The following is an 18,504-nucleotide window of genomic DNA, read 5'->3' on the forward strand; positions in this document are numbered from 1 at the left end:
GAACTATTGTATCTATGTAGGGTTCTAGAGAGAGTATGTTAAGTGTATATAGTAATGCTGGAGAAGTGAACTATTGTATCTATGTAGGGTTCTAGAGAGAGTATGTTAAGTGTATATAGTAATGCTAGAGAAGTGAACTATTGTATCTATATATTGTAGGATTCTAGAAAGAGTATGTTAAGTGTATATGGTAATGCTGGAGAAGTGAACTATTGTATCTATGTAGGGTTCTAGAGAGAGTATGTTAAGTGTATATAGTAATGCTAGAGAAGTGAACTATTGTATCTATATATTGTAGGATTCTAGAAAGAGTATGTTAAGTGTATATGGTGATGCTGGGGAAGTGAACTATTGTATCTATATATTGTAGGGTTCTAGAGAGAGTATGTTAAGTGTATATAGTGATGCTGGGGAAGTGAACTATGGTAAAATACCTGTTACTGGTGAAATGTTATTTGGTTTAGATTTTAACCGCGAATCTGGTGAATTAAGAATAGATATACAGGAATGTAAAAATATAGCAGCAGTTGATACCAAAAATAAACGCTCAGACCCGTAAGTAGAGGAATTTTGTCATTACAAGAAGGCAGGATACTTATACATATACATGGGTCAAAAGTAATGATGATGAGTTTAATGACCATTTTGGATTCTTATAAGTTTTTCCCGGCAATGAGAAGCATTTTCTGCCAAGCGCAGTGCACCAGCCGATTTAGTTAGTGATTATCCGGAATGAGCATGTTCCGATGCAATTTTTGCATCATACACCAATCCACTCTGTATTTTTGTAGATATGTTAAAGCATATTTACTACCAGATAAGTCCAGAAATGGTAAGAGAAAAACAAAGATAAAGAAACATACTCTGAGTCCTGTATTTAATGAAGTATTGAAAGTAAGTAATAAGAACAATCTTCCACTAGGTTTGAAGGCTCGTCATTAATTTCAAAGAGCTTAAAAAGCTGACATGTTTTCTTTGAGTCAGGTGGTTTAACATCACGAATGCTATGGATCTTCCAGCGGTCTGACCAGTTGTACACTTGAGTCATGGTTTCACAGATTGTGCAAAAATTTCTAACAAATTCACACAGGCTTCTTTGCAATCCATTGCATGAAATAGACAATATGAAAAAAAACTGCCCGAGAAAAACTCTGTACTCCTCTGAAAGTAAAACATTGATATCCAATAAATACGTTTGAGATCACCATTTTAAAGACAAAACTCACTTGGGTAAGGCATTTTCATTACATTAACGATTTGGTATTGTTTTATTTCTAGTATAATATATCAGAAAGTGAACTATACAGTCGTTCATTGTGGTTAACGGTATGGCATAATGATAAATTTGGAAGAAATGATTTTCTTGGGGAGGTTCTCGTTCAGTTCGAGAATTATAAATTTACTGATAATAGTCCGAGATGGTATCCATTACAGGAAAGAGTAAGTTGTTTCTATTAATTCTAATATCAGCGTAGAATAATAAATCAGAATGTTGACCTTAGGAATCTGTCGTTTGGGTTGCGTCAAATTCTTTATTTTTTAAATATAAACTACTGGACGACTACCATTTTAAAATTTCCGGTACAACTGATCGACTCTCCGACAATTTTTTTTTTATATTTTGGAGTTCCGTATCTTTTTTTTTAAATAACACTTACTGTTCGCATACTTTGAAATCGGAATTAAATAACATTGCTAAATCAGTTGTATTGGCTAGAATATTATATCCAAAATTAAAAAAAAAACATATACTGACAGTTAACTTCCTGCCAAAATATTGTCACTCAAACCCAAACGATTTCAAACTTAAATCTCTATTTACAAGCAAATCTATAGATGTCCAAAAAAACTTAGCTTTGTACATAAAAAAGGATTAGATATTAGACAAGAAATACTCTCATGAATTTTATCCAATCGACTTATTGTATATACCTGCCTTAATTAAAAGTTTGAACTATTATTTTGTATAATTAATTAATATGTGAAATCTAGATTTATTTTGTATATAATATATTTGAAATTAAAATTATTATCTGTATTTGTTTAATATACTATATTTGATATTTAAATTATTTTTTGTATATTCTATATTTGAAATTTATTTTATTATATGCATTTTCTTTATTAGAAAATTCAAATCTATTTTTGTTAACGTTTGTACCATGACGAAAGTCGTATAGTACTTGAATAAACTTTATTATTATTATTATTATTATATACTGATATTTTAGTTGTTGGAAGAAGCAGCCGAAGATGAAGGTCCGCCATATAAAGGTGATTTAGTACTGTCACTATCATATGTAACACCAGATTCTCTATCAAAAAATGCTGTGGTGAAGAAGAAGAAAAAGAAGTCGGGACCTAGTAAAGGAGAACTACGTGTAATGGTAAAAGAAGCCCGTAATTTAACTGCTTTACATTCTAATGGTTCATCTAATCCTTTCTGTAAAGGGTGAGTATCGCTGAATTGATACTGACCATAATTAATGGTGTCTATAAGATCTGCTAGAATTGCACATGATATTATTATCCCATTAAACGCTTTTGTCAGGAAAATAACAACAGATGCTCTACGTACTCGGTGTTCTTCAGTAAGACGTCAAATGTAATTCCATTTAATTTCCATCCGATAACCATCTTCATCAAGGATGCATAAAAGATTCATCAGATGCAAAAATTTCATTTTTTTTCTGTCATTGTAGATATTTGTTACCGGACACAGCTAAGGTGAGCAAACAGAAGACAAATGTGATAAAGAAGGATTGTTCTCCAGCATGGAATCAGGTATTTTTATTTGAAGACGTAGGATTAGATGAACTACCAGACAAAAGTCTAGAGCTGACCGTATGGGACCATGAATCACTATCGAGTAATGACTTCTTAGGTGGTAACAGATTTAATCTGGGAACAGGTTAGTCCTATCATTCTAGTATTCCAAACACGTCAACACAGTATATTGTATTCTGCACATGGTCCATATAAAAACGAGAGCAACATCTGTGTCCAGATTTCCGATTCATAATATGTTAGACCTTCTCACAGTGCAATATTCATTAAAACCACGCAGATATACAATGGGCTTTTCAGCCAATTAAATTTTCATAATAGCATGAAATTAATTTTTAACCTATTTGGCAAAGCAATGTATATCCATCCAATTAGCAAATAAAACTACACGTCAAGTCGCGGGTGATACTTCTTGATGAGCTTGGACAGTCTGATCACAAGAATCTTCAAGTTACTAACTCGATATACCCAGAAGATGTTCACATGCTTAACAGCATGCTCATCTATTTTCAGGTCGATGTGAAGGTAAAGAAGTTGATTGGATGGATGCTAGAGGTGAAGAAATACTGACATGGGAGAATATCATGGAGAATCCTAATACCTGGGTAGATGTGACTATAGCACTTAGAGCTACTATGGGACAGAATACAGTTAAGAAGTAATAGATTAGCTTCCACAGATCATAATTTATTAATACTCTTCACTTCTATTTATTTAAATAAACTGTGGTATAGAATAAGAATTGTGGAGGGTGAAATTTTCTCTCAATCATTTTACATTTTTAAAGCGATATAGTTGTTGAAGTAATTATTTTGGCAGCTATCACTTAAGAGAATTGAAATGGAATGTCTAGTGTACCATCAATTTACTATAAGTCCTGTCAAATTTAACTGTTAAGCAGATTATTGTTTTGGACATAAGTTACAACCATCAATGGCCTGTCCATATACCTACAGATAGCTGATATCGATATACAGTATAATGTTTCAATTTGTAATGTGCAGAAGTAAGAAATGAACAAAAAATCTTTGTTTTGGAATGATCAAGCAAATCAATGTCTGTGGTTCCTGCAATTCCACAAAATACTAGACCATATTGTCTTGTGGGCATTCATGCTTTATAGTATTAGTGATAGTGCTTCAAGGGGAATTTTAGCATTTAGAATGAAAGGCTTGGCATAGATTTTGGTTTTCATCTCTGTTTCCTATTAAAAAGATCTGTAGAGCAAATGTGAAATAATTTTCTCACAAATACTTTGACAGAATTGTGTTATGGTCTGGAAAACTCCCATAAAAATAGCTTTGCCAAGCTATTACGAACTTCGTACTTAAATACCGTGACTAAAATAGCTACATTCTATCACAGAAAGCAGAGATTTAAGTATACCAACGAATACAGCCAATCAGAGCCCTCTTCAGAAAGGCTGTAAACATTATGGCCTTGTGTTCAGAGACTTTTTGTCAATGCCTCTGATTGGATTTATTTCACTACAATACAGTACAATCCAATCAAATCGAATCACTTTATTTTCAAATTTACAAGAAATGTGACTATTGTATGTAGTCAAGGTATAATTACAAATTTCGTTATAGCTTGGCATTGCAATAGTGCAATAAACAAAATAAATAACACTAAGTGTTATAATTCAATGTATATTATTCCATTATATAAATATGTCTTTTATCATTATATGTTAAAGATATTACTAGACTTCGGGGATCTTTTCTATTCTTTTTACAAGATAAAACTCCTTTGATCTCCTCTCCTGAAACAAAGAAAGCAAATTTTAAAAATCTTATTTTTTCAGAAGCAAATATAACAGTTAGCAAAGGTGCAATATACGCTTTTGATTTGCAAATTCCATTTGCATGATTGCATCCATGATATATTTGAAGTATAAGACTAAACCACAGATGCCCAGAATTTGAGTGATATACCAGATTTTAAAAATTGGTTGTTATTTATGGTTAAGTCATGGTATAATACAAGCTGTCATGATATAACACATTCTATCATGATATAACACATTCTGTCATGATAAAACACAAGATGTCATGATAAAAACAAGATGTCATAGTAAAACACAATATGTCATGGTAAAACATAAGCTGTCATGATATAAAACATTCTGTCATGATATAACAAATTCTGTCATGATATAACTCATTCTGTCATGATTTAACACATTCTGGCATGATATAACACAAGATGTCACTGTAAAACACAATGTGTCATGACAAATAACACAAGAAAATGTTTCTCATTGCACAAGAGTTCCAAAATAGTTATAGGCAAGATGAGTTACCTTTCTTTAATGATAATGGTTTAGGTAATAAAAATACTGTCTGTTTCCAATGGGTAGGTGTTGCTTCTGGTCCTGTTGAAAATTCCACCTGAGAATATTTAACGATAATATCATTTTAATATAAATCATAAATCTATGATTAGAAGGATTGGTCAATTCATCCATCTATTCCTGTTTATGTAAGTCCAGTTGCAATAGCTACGTCGTTAACGCCTAGTTTTACTGGAATTTACCAAGAACCACTGATGTCTGACTGAAAATTGTTTACTCTCTGTTTATATTTTTATTTATTCAATTTTACAAACTAGTGATCAAAATACAAATAATATGGGAATAGGGAAGCAGCCTCCACAGAATCACCCTGCATATGAATTTGATGAATATAAAGGACTTACTGGTTGAGATAAATGTTTTTGGAAGTAAATATTGAAATAACCAATAAAAGCTGTAATTTCACCATCTCTTGTCATTGTTAAATTAAATTCTGATTTAAACTGAAGATCTGATAGCTGACAATCACTGACATCTATAGTCTAAAAACATAATGATCATTCTAAAACTTGCGGTTCTGTTTTATTTCATTTTCTACAGAGTGTCTTTATTTGCCATGTTAAAACACATAAATACTTGGTCAATACAGCAATCAACCTACTACATGTAAAAATTTCTGGAATATTCATGGTGTTTTTGATTGGTTGGCATAATATTTGAAGCTATTGGATAAGTATTTTGAATGAACATAATTCAAAGCAGAATCTTCTCAATTCATGAGCACCTTATTTTTTGACCAATCATACTTTAGTCTCAGAAATAGTTTTTTTCTTTAATTAAGCCAATCCATAATAGCATTCACAGTTCACCTTCGAAATTTGAACCTTCAAATCCATGAGTGTCCAGAATTATTTGCATTTGAAAGTTAAAAAGACAATTTGTCTTTTTATGAGACAGAGTCACATATAGAAAAGACATCTACCAAAAGAAATTCCTATTTGAGATATATTTGAAGGAATTATACGACTTTCGTACATTTCTAGTACTTCAATGGCAACACAGAGCATCTACAAATGAGACTCTTCTCTTGGAGACTTCTATAGAATTATGTATTCCCATAGGGCAATAATTTTTCATTAGGGCAATACTAGGGAAATGCCACTTATGTATCAAACACCCTTTTAAATGATTGAACAGCTGAGGCTTTTTGCCATTTTTTTCAAAATCCAAAAGATATCAAATAACAAACCTTTAAAACGCAAGGATCTGTTACAACAGTATCATTTTTTATAATATCTACACAGGCTTCTTTTATCACTTCACTTTTTAAACAGGTCATTTTAAAACCATACACATCATCCCAAAATAAGACATCTTTATTATAGAGTTTAAAATCACTGATAGCTGTTACAGATATAGTACATATATCAGGGAATACTGCAAAAGATGAAGTTAAAGACTCTAAACACATAACATAATGCTAATGGGAATGTACAGGGTACAGGTACATAATTCTGTTAGTTTTCAATTTTTGATATGATATGATATTGCCTACTATTAAAACGATATGTAAATTAGATCAACCAACCAATTCAAGTACAGCCAAATAAGAAAGAATCTTAATAAGAAAGGATCTTCACAATGCTGAACTATAAAACATTTAATAGATGACCTTTGAACCCATTCATTTACATGACATTACATGATTTGCAAGGTGTTTCAATGGGGTGAAATGTTGAATTTTCACTCACCAACAAATCAACATAAATTCACACTCATAAACAAATCAACAAAGGGCTGAGATGTGTTGGCTGACAATCCAAATGCCATTAGTTTTACAAAATGGTCAAAATTAATGAAAACCTACCCATTCCTCCTGGTTTTAAATATCTATCTCTAGCTACTAGAACAGTATCTAACATTGACTCAAATAGTAGAAAATACCCCATCCATTCAGATATAATAATATCAACCTAAAATATAGAAAATATCCCATCCATTCAGATATAAAAATATCAACCTAAAATATAGAAAATATCCCACCATTCAGATATAATAATATCAACCTAAAATATAGAAAATATCCCATCCATTCAGATATAATAATATCAACCTAAAATATAGCAAATATCCCATCCATTCAGATATAATAATATCAACCTAAAATATAGAAAAATATCCCATCCATTCAGATATAATAATATCAACCTAAAATATAGAAAATATCCCATTCATTCAGATATAATATCAACCTAAAATATAGCAAATATCCCATCCATTCAGATATAATAATATCAACCTAAAATATAGAAAATATCCCATCCATTCAGATAAAATAATATCAACCTAAAATATAGAAAATATCCCATCCATTCAGATATAAAAATATCAACCTAACATATAGCAAATATCCCACCCATTCAGATATAATAATATCAACCTAAAATATAGAAAATATCCCATCCATTCAGATATAATATCAACCTAAAATATAGAAAATATCCTATCCATTCAGATATAATAATATCAACCTAAAATATAGAAAACATCCTATCCATTCAGATATAATAATATCAACCTAAAATATAGAAAATATCCCATCCATTCAGATATAAAAATATCAACCTAACATATAGCAATATCCCACCCATTCAGATATAATAATATCAACCTAAAATATAGAAAATATCCCATCCATTCAGATATAATATCAACCTAAAATATAGAAAATATCCTATCCATTCAGATATAATAATATCAACCTAAAATATAGAAAACATCCTATCCATTCTGATATAATAATATCAACCTAAAATATAGCAAATATCCCATCCATTCAGATATAAAATATCAGCCTAAAATATAGCAAATATCCCACCCATTCAGATATAAAAATATCAACCTAAAATATAGAAAATATCCTATCCATTCAGATATAATAATATCAACCTAAAATATAGAAAACATCCTATCCATTCAGATATAATAATATCAACCTAAAATATAGAAAATATCCTATCCATTCAGATATAATAATATCAACCTAAAATATAGCAAATATCCCATCCATTCAGATATAAAATATCAACCTAAAATATAGCAAATATCCCACCCATTCAGATATAATAATATCAACCTAAAATATAGAAAATATTCCATCCATTCGGATATAATAATATCAACCTAAAATATAGAAAATATCCCATCCATTCAGATATAAAATATCAGCCTAAAATATAGAAAATATCCCATCCATTCAGATATAATAATATCAACCTAAAATATAGCAAATATCCCATCCATTCAGATATAATAATATCAACCTAAAATATAGCAAATATCCCATCCATTCAGATATAAAATATCAACCTAAAATATAGCAAATATCCCACCCATTCAGATATAATAATATCAACCTAAAATATAGCAAATATCCCATCCATTCAGATATAATAATATCAACCTAAAATATAGAAAATATCCCACCCATTCAGATATAATAATATCAACCTAAAATATAGCAAATATCCCATCCATTCAGATATAAAATATCAACCTAAAATATAGCAAATATCCCACCCATTCAGATATAAAAATATCAGCCTAAAACCTTTTACCAAAGAATTAATTGCACTCAAATTTAGAACCAAAGAAAATGTAACCATCAAGACAATCACAAGAACTGAATGGATCTGCGATATACAACTCAAATACATCTACAAAGAGCAAAATATAACACAAACCTGTTTATAAGGTAATTCAACATCTTCTAACCTTCCTTTTAATAAAGTTATTTTATTTTCTAACCCATTCTCTCTATAATAAACACATCAGATATATAAATCACTTAAATTATACTTTACTCACCTACAAAATGAAGGGGGTACTTGTCAAAAACGTTGATCATGCAACTGGCAGAATCAGAGTACAGGATTTTTAACAACTGCTAGCTAGTGGCATAATCTGCCAAAAAATGATCAATCTCTGGATTTAGTCAACCTGAGAAATCCCAGTTGTCCCTGTTCAAATTTCTACTAAAACTTGGATATGGCAGTGGACATCAGAGACAGTATAGCTTCTGAAGACTGTGATGTATCAAATAAGATGCTTTGAATCTTCAGGTGACCTGAACACCCCCAACCTCACACACCTAAGTAATACACAATGTCCGACACAAAAGAACATATCTTTCCATTAATTGTGAACAAACCAGATGCCTTTTTTTCATTTAAAAAGTGTTACAGATAGCTAAAATGAGCAAGTAAAGCAAATATTGAGACAACAACATGTATATCCTTTTTTTTGAAATAATATTTTCAACACTGGCCTTCAGAAAGACTTAAGTGTTCATAAGTATGGTCTTTTGCTTACCTGACAATATCCATGGCTTGATAAATAATTTCTGACTGGTCTACACCTATGACATGACTAGCTCCAGCCTTAACTGCAAACATTGAGAGTATCCCTGTACCACAACCAACATCTAATACTATCTTATCTTTAAAATACTCTTTATTATTTAACATAAAATCTCTATAACTCTCTGTTCTCACTTTATCCTGAAATACAACAACTTGTTCATTATTCAATTAACATTATCAGCTTTAAAGGGACGGGTAGACCATTTTTTGATCAATCATAGTTTAGTCTCAGAAACTGGAATATTTTAGCTGAGCTAATCAGTAATTTCAGTGTTCACAGCTCGCCATCGAAATTTGAGCGTTTGAATTCAAATTATCTGCATTTGAATGTTAAAATTACGACTCCTCAATTTAAGATACTCTGTGATATATAGAAAAGACATATATAGAAATAATGAGTAAAATTCCTAGTTTGTAGTATTTTTAAATGAATTGCATTATTTTCGCACATTTCTAGTACTTCTGAAGACTATTAACATGTATTAAAGTCTAAAATCAACCCCTCAAAATGGCACACCTGTCCCTTTATACCTTCCTAAATTCAACATATATTGAATATACACCTGTATAGCCCATGGTTACACAAATATAGCTTCAATATAGCAGTGATAGTCTTAGTATGACTGTTATATATTAAACATGGAGCACAATATTTAATTTTCAGCACATTCTCAAATAGGATATTTCAGTTGAAATTTCTTAGAAGAAAGGGGGTCTACATCAAAGGTAAACTTAAAATGTATATATTATAGTCATCAATGGCAAGTCCTCATAGAGTACATGTGCTATTGTTATTTTTATCATTGAAATTTGATTTATAGATAAAGGGAAATGCTGGAAAGGAAGATCTGTCCTACCTGTAACATTTGATGATGGATATCAAAATGAGAATAAGAATCAAAATATGATTCATCTTCATTATCTTTAAGATGTTCTATAGTTGGTGGTCCAGAAGGTACAGCTGGTTGTGATAACATAAACTCTTTAGCTACTGTCCTAAAATTTGAGAACATAATGGTTTGAATTGTCAAATACGTGTCCTTCCCTCATAATGTTACCATAATGTTTTACTTCATAGCCAATAACAACCAACACCAATGTCCATAATAACATCCTGCTGGAGAGCTTTTATGTTTCAATTTAATTGCATGTTAAAGTTAAACAGATGTTTGATTATGTCTCTGGAAAGTGCAACTAAAAGCTGCACTGGGTTCTTTCAGGTTTTTTAAGCTTATGAGGTTAAAAAATTAAATGACTGTATCACAAGGAAGGAATGGTAATATAATAAAATGAACAGCAAATCAAGAGGCTGAGGACTCTTAACCTACGATATTATATTGTATTATTAGTTGACTAAAGCTCATCTGATGTTTTCTGACACATGATTCAGATACTAAATTCTCTTTGAATGGAGGTTAACTTTCCAATATAGGTAAAGAAAGCAAAGTCTCTTAACAGGTAAGAATTCTTATGAACACTTTAAATATCTAAATAAGAACATGATGTGACCGCCATATTCGTAAGCTATAAGCAAAATTTCTGTATACCTTAATTTATTCAAGTCTTCTTCTGCTCTGACTAATTCTCTTTCAGCTGACTCAGCCCGTGATTCTGACATATGTAGTTGTTGTAATAATTGATGATATTCGGTTTTAGATAGAGTTATCTCCTCATGACCACTGTCACTATTGGGTAAACCATTACCATTTTGTAAACGATCGCTATTCTGTAAACAGTCACTTTCTGTTGGTTTGCTTAACTCATTGCCCATATCTAGTGATTCTATATCTGAAAAATCAAAATGATTGATCACTGTCAATATGATGTAAACAATCACTACTTTGTTAACAGTCGCTACCGGTTGGTTTGGTTTACTCACTACCCAAACTTAATGATTCTATATCTGAAATTAAAAGTCACTTAATTATAAACTATCATCATTTCCTAAATGATCACTATCATGTTAATAGTCACTATCTGTTAGTTTGGTTAACTCACTACCCACTTCATGATTCTATATCTAAATCATTATGTATAAATAGTGCAAAAAAAAAGTACCGATCATTTATTACTGTTACAATTTTGTAAACAATCACTATTTTGTGCATATCACTATTACGCAAACAGTCACTGCCTGTTTTGTTAACTCACTATCCAAACTTAATGATTTTACACACGAAAATTAAAAATATGAGCAAAAACTTCATTGAATTCTAACCTGTGTAAACTTTATAATGTAATGAAACAGAGCTAATATTTCATTGTCAAATTGTAGACACTCTTTATTTGTCAGTCAAACAATAATATTGATCACTCTTCAATAAATTTGTTTTAAAGATACATTACTCTATATCAGACAACAGACTACAATTAATTCAAATAACAATACCATCTAAAGTAAAAAACAAAGCCAATAATTTGAACAAAACAAAATCTACATACAATCCTCTTTTTTTTTTAGGTGATTTTAGAAGATCACAATCTTACTTGAATAGTTTCAATGACTATTGTATCTACCCCAATAACAAAATAGACCACCCTGGTTAATCTTTGGAAAAATCCCAATTTCTGTACATATACACTTGTTCAACTATAATATAGACTTAATAAATCAACAAATATCAAATAATGGAGGAACAATACCTTCAAAGAATCAAATGACAAAATAGTCCAATTAAAGTAAAGGTTAATGTTTTTACTTGAATGTTGTAATGTTAAAATTAGTTGCAGGGATTGCAAACAGGTTTTATAGAATTTGTGTGTGTATCGGGGACACTGATAGCATCAATTTGTACCATTGAAATTTTCAGTCAAACATCTGTGGGATCTGCAATTCCACAAATAATAAGTGATTGATGACGTCACTAATCTCAAAATATGCTTTTATCAACACTTAGTTTTAGCGGAATTGCAGGAACCACAGATAATTCATTGAGAATTGGAATGATGTCAATTGATGCACATAAAAAATTAGAAAACCTCTTAACAATCCCTTAATTTTCACAAAACAGTTTGTAAATAACAAAATTATAAAATCAGTACTAATACTATCTACATGTAAAAACATTAAATACAAGATAACTATTGTTCATCAATGTTTTAACTAGGTCAAACCAATTGACTTCAGTTCACATTTGTTTTAGATAGGACTAATAATTAAAGATAACATACCATATTGTAATAATAAATCTTCACAATCAGCAGGTTTCATATACTCATCATTACTCCATGGAGGTATCTCTCTTACTTTTCTTTTGCTGATATCTTTAGGGCAAAGTTTCTAAAAATAGACAGCTGCAATTTTATCTTGTCATAAATTTTATGACTTAAATTCTATTTTTGGGTTCAAATGAATGACAGGTTTAACTTGATTTTTCAATCTACAATATTTAAAGGAACAGGTTTGACATCCATTTGACCAATCATATCTTAGTCTCAGAAACAGGAATTTTTAACCTAAGCTACTCAGTAACTCAGTAATAGTGTTCACAGATCACCATTGAAATTTGAGCTTTCAAATCCATGTGTGTCCAGAATTATCTGCATTTGAAAGTTAAAAAGAAGAGTGATCTTTTTTTGAGACACTGCCATATATAGAAAAGACATCTATAGAAATAAGAAAAGAAATTCCTAGTTTGAGATATTTTTTAAGGAATTATGCGATTTTCTTACATTATTAGCACTTCTGAAGACTATATACATATATTCAACATTCAAATCAACCCCCCCCCCCCCCCTTAAAATGGCGAATACTTCCCTTTAACATGCATTATTACTATTTGATACTTGAAACCCCATCTATACATTAACTTATGGCAAATGTAATGGGTAGAGGTTATAACTAGTGTTTCAGAGACCAAGTATGATTAAAGGATTGTCCTGCTTTTGATAGCGAAGGGATTTGAATATGACTGAAGTCGCAATCTTTCTTCAATATCCAAAACTATCCAATATGGTTATGGAATTTCAGAACAATCCAAAGCCAAGATCTTCAAGATGACAACCAATAATAGTACTCAAGTATCCAGATTGTTAATATTCACCAAATTGGTAATAACTATCATAATATAATGTTATCATTTTCAGTTTTACATATAGCAGGAATTAAGCTCTCTCAGTTTATAAATCAAATGTTTTCAAATATCACTATGATAAGTTATTTGTTTTCTGGACATACTGAAATATACTAAGCAAGAAGAGGTCTTACCATTTTCCTTATGTAGTTGATCATTTTAATGTAAGAAATACAATCTAATTTCCACATAACACATATTTCTTTAATATCAAAATTATGTTGTTCTTTACAATGCTCAAATAGAAGACTTGCTGACTTGAATACTTCATCACAAAATAGACATTTCACATCACCAATTAGTTCATTATCATCATCATTATCTTCATTTTCATCATCATCCCATTCAACATCATCATACTCATTATCATCATCCATTGCATCACAATCTAACTCTACACAAATAGAATAAATTGAAAGGAATTCTATCACTCAGACATACAATTTGAAGTCTCAAACTTTGCTTGTAGGAGTAAGCTTATATTGAAAGTGGACTTAGGCTATCTTGTGTTATATCTATCTATATACAAAAGGCCGAGGATACAATAAAATCCCTGTATTTTATTTTTATGACAATAAATCCATTTAACTTAGTAATTATTGAAAAATGCTTTAAAATATTAAGCATTTTTTAAAACTTAGCTGTAGTTTTATGGATAATTACTTAGTTAATTTGATTTATTGGAATATAGAGGGAAAATACGGATGATTAGGTATACTCATTTGACACACGTGTTTTACCTTTTTGGTCAGCCATCTTGTTTGTTTTGATTTTAAGGTCAAGGTCTATTCACATTACAAGGTGAGGGTCGGTGAATTCGGAAGTGGTGTCAAAGTGTCAACAATACGGCTGTCAAATTCAAAAATCTTCTTGAAATGGCATCAATGGCCCCACAAAATAAATATGTATTCCATGGTGTTCTTGCAGAATGTACAGAGAACAGATTTATCGAGATAACAGTTGACAAAAATAGACAATTTCTGTATGTTCAAGAATTTTTCTTGGATTCCAGCATGAAAATCACAGAGCAGAAGTGTCAAACTCAAACAGTCACCTTACCAGACTATTTCAAATTGGAGAGAATTATTGGTAAACCAATATGCATTGGATGTCATGGTGACCTTTATATTATACAATATATAACACAATCTGTGAAATACATACAATTTATTGCCCTTGATACATTATCAAATTATATTCAATGTTTTAATGACACTCAGCATTTCTTTACCAAAGATTTTGCTTCCATTCAACCATTACGCTGCCATATCAGTTTAGATTATTCAACTATACTTCTTAGACTACCTCAAGATATAGAAACTCAGAAGAGATGGACAATGATTTTGAAAGTCAAAACAAAATTTCCTGAAAAACCAGTTGGTCTTGAAAATGAAGTTATTGGAACAGAAAAATTTGAAATCAGAGATAGAAAGTTTCATCTTTTAGCATTTCAACACGATGGCAATATCCTGACTGCAGACTTAGAAGAATATTGTGCTCGATGTCGCTTTACTATTCACAATTCTCAAACAGGGGAGGCAATCCTACAGAAGGTGCACAAGAAAAATGCACGGACTTGTTCAGGCTGCGAGCAATACATTAGTACTGGTAATAGTTCAGATTCTGAAGATGATTCTCCTTTAGAATTCTACAGCATTTTAAAGTGTTCAATGTGTTTCAATAGAAAAGGCAATATTTTGATAATATATAGCATTTGTGTATCAAATCTTTACAGAATTCAATGCAAGTTTGATTTTTACGACGCAGAAACTTTGGAAGCTGTCAGCATCATCGAGATGGATATTGTCAATTCAATAGTCAATGCAAAATCCATTAAAAAATTGTTTTTCAGTGCTATAGTTTCTCCATGTGACTCTAAGTTACAGATTTGGGCCTACAATTGTGGTTCTACATCATTTACAAAATGTACTGAAGTGAAAATGCCTCTTGTGAATCTCTGTGAAGTGCCAACATTGCAAATGAAATGTCGTGAAGTTATTCTAGCCAGTATGAATATAGCAGACATCAAGGCATTTCAGAAACTTCAAACACTACCTGCCTCTTTGTGGAAATACTTGAAATTTAAATGATTGTTTTGTTTTGGTTGTGGGTTTTTTTTTTTATAAATAAACCACACATAAAATATGATATGACTTTTTTTTGTGATCCTGATTTAGTGGAAACCCTGAAGTAGAGTTTAGGATGTTGAGTGATAAGTACTCTAAGTATATAAGTTATAATTCATCACTGGCTTTCCATATTAAACAGCTCTGACTGGCAGCCATGGCATGACATTTTTAGTTTAGAGTAATATTTATATCAATTCCTTGGTTTTATTCACAATGATTTTAGCTTACTATAACTGCGGACTCAGCTTTTGTGATTCTGGTGCTGATCTTGAAACTACCAGTTATGAATCCTCCAATCAAGATCTTGACACTTGATTTTGGCAAAAGTAAAAACAGATAGCCACATTTGAAGGTAAAATTGATCCATTTTGACAAAGATCAGTAAGGCAACACTGGAAAACATTTCACCAAAACCAAAAAAATACAATGACCAACATTTTGGACTGAAAATCTGCTTATTTAAGATCATATTTTTCCAAAAAATATTGTCATTGGTGGGCATTTTCATCAACCAAAAGAGAATCTAGGGCTCAAAAAGATAAAAGCAGAATTGGTTTTTAAGTTACTTTTATTGATCAGCAGAGATTAAAATCTGACTGGTAGTCATAATTGAGAACCATAAACGTAACATAGTCTTTTACATCAAGGCCCTTATTATAATGGTTAGTCAATTCCATCGAAAAAACACAGATCACTGGAAATAAAACATCCCGTAACTTTTAATCAGGTACATTTTAAATCTAGATTTCACACTGGAACCTGGCTGATCAACTGACGACGGTAATATATCGTTATAGATCTATATAATAACAATACACAAAGCATCCTTTTAATTCACATGTAAGCGAGTTTTTTTAATATTCATATGGAAACTCTGCACAAAACCTGCATGCCTAATGAACAGGTATTTGTGTCGAGGTACCACAAAATTTGAGGGTTAAAAATTTGTCACATAAAATTTTTACAGTTAACTATACAAGAGCTAACTAGGACAGAAACTGACTATGTTCAAGTACAATAATCAAATAATACAATTCCATTCAATAGATAAATGAAGACCCAATAAATAAATTAAAACATGACATGACATAAGAAATAATTGCACTTTGAATTACGACACACAATATTCAAACTGAAAGAGATTTTAATGAGGAAAATGTTGAATCAAAGATGTAAACCAAGCATTAAATATTTTGTCTTAGTGGGAATGGCAATGCCATGCAGTGTCATATCAGGGAAACTTTTCCCGAGAGGCATGGAATTCAAAAGTAGTAATGAAGTAATTGACAATATAATTTATTCCAGCTGACATGTAGGATGTAAAACTCCATTTCAATTTTCTTTTGATTAAAATTGTATTATCAGTTTGAGCTCTTGCAGCCTCTGAATAACTTAGGGTCTTTGTTAGTCAAAAATATTCAACATTTTCCTCAGTACAAGACCACTTTTGATAACTGAAAACTGTGACTTAACATATTAATGATCACATTATGCTCAATAGATGTAAATAATATATAGATAGCATGTGTAAAATAACCCCTTATAATTGGCCTTCAAATATAACATACACAGGAATGGTCAAACCATACAAATATACTGGCCTTTATATACATGCTACTCTCAAACAGACATAGGAAAATAACATTACAAATATATCTGGGTTTGTTTGATTGGTTGTTCTGACTCTGTTCAAATCATCAGAACTTTTGGTTATTCTCAAACAGTCATACTATTCATCATAGGAGATATAGAGGAAGGGTTTGTTCGATTCATTGTTCTGGCTTCACTCTCATCAATAGTAAGAACCAACCAATCAAATTAACCATCTAGATTAAAATATGACTTTTCCATAAAATAATGCCCTTAACAACAGCAATTACAAACAAAATGTGAGCAGAAACGGAAGCACTATAATCACTTGAACATTTAGAAATAATATCAAAAGACATAACAATATTTAGATCACTTTGTCAAGACTAATTGGTAAATACGACACGTAATTTGGATTATTTCAATTTCCCCGAAACTGATGTCTTCAGGCATCAATTTTTTATGTGCTCACATATTGCACAAATCAAATAGTTGAAATTATAAATAAATAACACAAAACTGCATGCATCATTAGATTAGTACACAAAATTATAGAAGAACCTAATCATATTTCATAGAAAATGACCCAAATTCACTTTTCCAAAGACAATCCTCTTAATTTCAATAAATAACATTGCATTCAGAGTATCGAAAAATCGATCAGGTTCTTCGATAAAATTACAAAACATTTCATTCAATTTAAAAACTCTTTTGTTCAATCATCTTAGGCATAAAAATCCACATGAAATAGGAGAAAGAAAAAAAGAGGGAACAGCATCATGGTAAAATAATTGTTACTATTTTTTTTTTTATGTATATCTTAAGAGCTTTCCACTTTTTTGTTAATTTTTCATTATCTTTTCAATTTTTTTTTTTTTAATTCATTTATTTTTCCTGGTACTAGCTTTCTAAATAGAGGCGTATTTGAAATATACTTAATGACTTTAATGTTAACTTATCCTATATACAATTTGTGTTAAAATAAGATTTTGCAATTCATATTGGAAGTACACTGACTAGCTAGGTGAGTGTCTAACACAATCAAATTTAACGATTTTCATATTAAGTTATAAATAGAAAGACATGAATTTCAAAAAAAATCAAAATACTGAAAAAAGTAAATTGTTAGGCAACATTGATCAATTTGAAAGACAAAATTGTGTACCATATAAGTTGTTAAAATGGTGAAGAACTGAATGTCTATGTAT

General features: G+C 30.7%; 4 protein-coding genes across 4 annotated transcripts; 2 read left to right on the forward strand and 2 right to left on the reverse strand.

The window, feature by feature from the left end:
- The first annotated feature begins 379 nt into the window (after nt 1–379).
- LOTGIDRAFT_183988 (hypothetical protein) lies at nt 380–4,032 on the forward strand. Its single transcript, XM_009066824.1, has 6 exons — nt 380–555; nt 792–894; nt 1,279–1,447; nt 2,248–2,452; nt 2,703–2,911; nt 3,301–4,032. The coding sequence occupies exons 1-6, from the start codon at nt 386–388 to the stop codon at nt 3,447–3,449; spliced, it is 1,005 nt and encodes a 334-aa protein (XP_009065072.1). The 5' UTR covers nt 380–385; the 3' UTR covers nt 3,450–4,032.
- A 410-nt stretch (nt 4,033–4,442) lies between these two features.
- On the reverse strand, nt 4,443–10,481 carry LOTGIDRAFT_108121 (hypothetical protein; the record flags this gene model as incomplete). Its single annotated transcript, XM_009066825.1, has 8 exons — nt 4,443–4,552; nt 5,093–5,180; nt 5,488–5,625; nt 6,333–6,520; nt 6,951–7,056; nt 8,827–8,899; nt 9,455–9,642; nt 10,362–10,481. 8 exons carry the CDS (start codon nt 10,479–10,481, stop codon nt 4,443–4,445), a joined length of 1,011 nt encoding a protein of 336 aa, XP_009065073.1.
- Nucleotides 10,482–12,643: 2,162 nt separating this feature from the next.
- On the reverse strand, nt 12,644–13,954 carry LOTGIDRAFT_107985 (hypothetical protein; the record flags this gene model as incomplete). Its single annotated transcript, XM_009066826.1, has 2 exons — nt 12,644–12,761; nt 13,692–13,954. The coding sequence occupies 2 exons, from the start codon at nt 13,952–13,954 to the stop codon at nt 12,644–12,646; spliced, it is 381 nt and encodes a 126-aa protein (XP_009065074.1).
- A 498-nt stretch (nt 13,955–14,452) lies between these two features.
- On the forward strand, nt 14,453–15,667 carry LOTGIDRAFT_155249 (hypothetical protein; the record flags this gene model as incomplete). The annotated part of the gene is made up of 1 exon (XM_009066827.1): nt 14,453–15,667. One exon carries the CDS (start codon nt 14,453–14,455, stop codon nt 15,665–15,667), a length of 1,215 nt encoding a protein of 404 aa, XP_009065075.1.
- Between the last annotated feature and the right edge of the window lie 2,837 nt (nt 15,668–18,504).

This window comes from Lottia gigantea, assembly GCF_000327385.1.
Source record: "Lottia gigantea unplaced genomic scaffold LOTGIsca_8, whole genome shotgun sequence".
Classification (NCBI taxonomy): domain Eukaryota; kingdom Metazoa; phylum Mollusca; class Gastropoda; family Lottiidae; genus Lottia; species Lottia gigantea.

Coding starts and splice junctions, on each gene's coding strand:
- LOTGIDRAFT_183988 (XM_009066824.1), top strand. CDS start 386: ATGTTAAGTGTATATAGTGATGCTGGGGAAGTGAACTATGGTAAAATA. Junction 2,453..2,702: donor TCTAATCCTTTCTGTAAAGG/GTGAGTATCGCT, acceptor CTGTCATTGTAG/ATATTTGTTACCGGACACAG. Junction 2,912..3,300: donor CAGATTTAATCTGGGAACAG/GTTAGTCCTATC, acceptor ATCTATTTTCAG/GTCGATGTGAAGGTAAAGAA.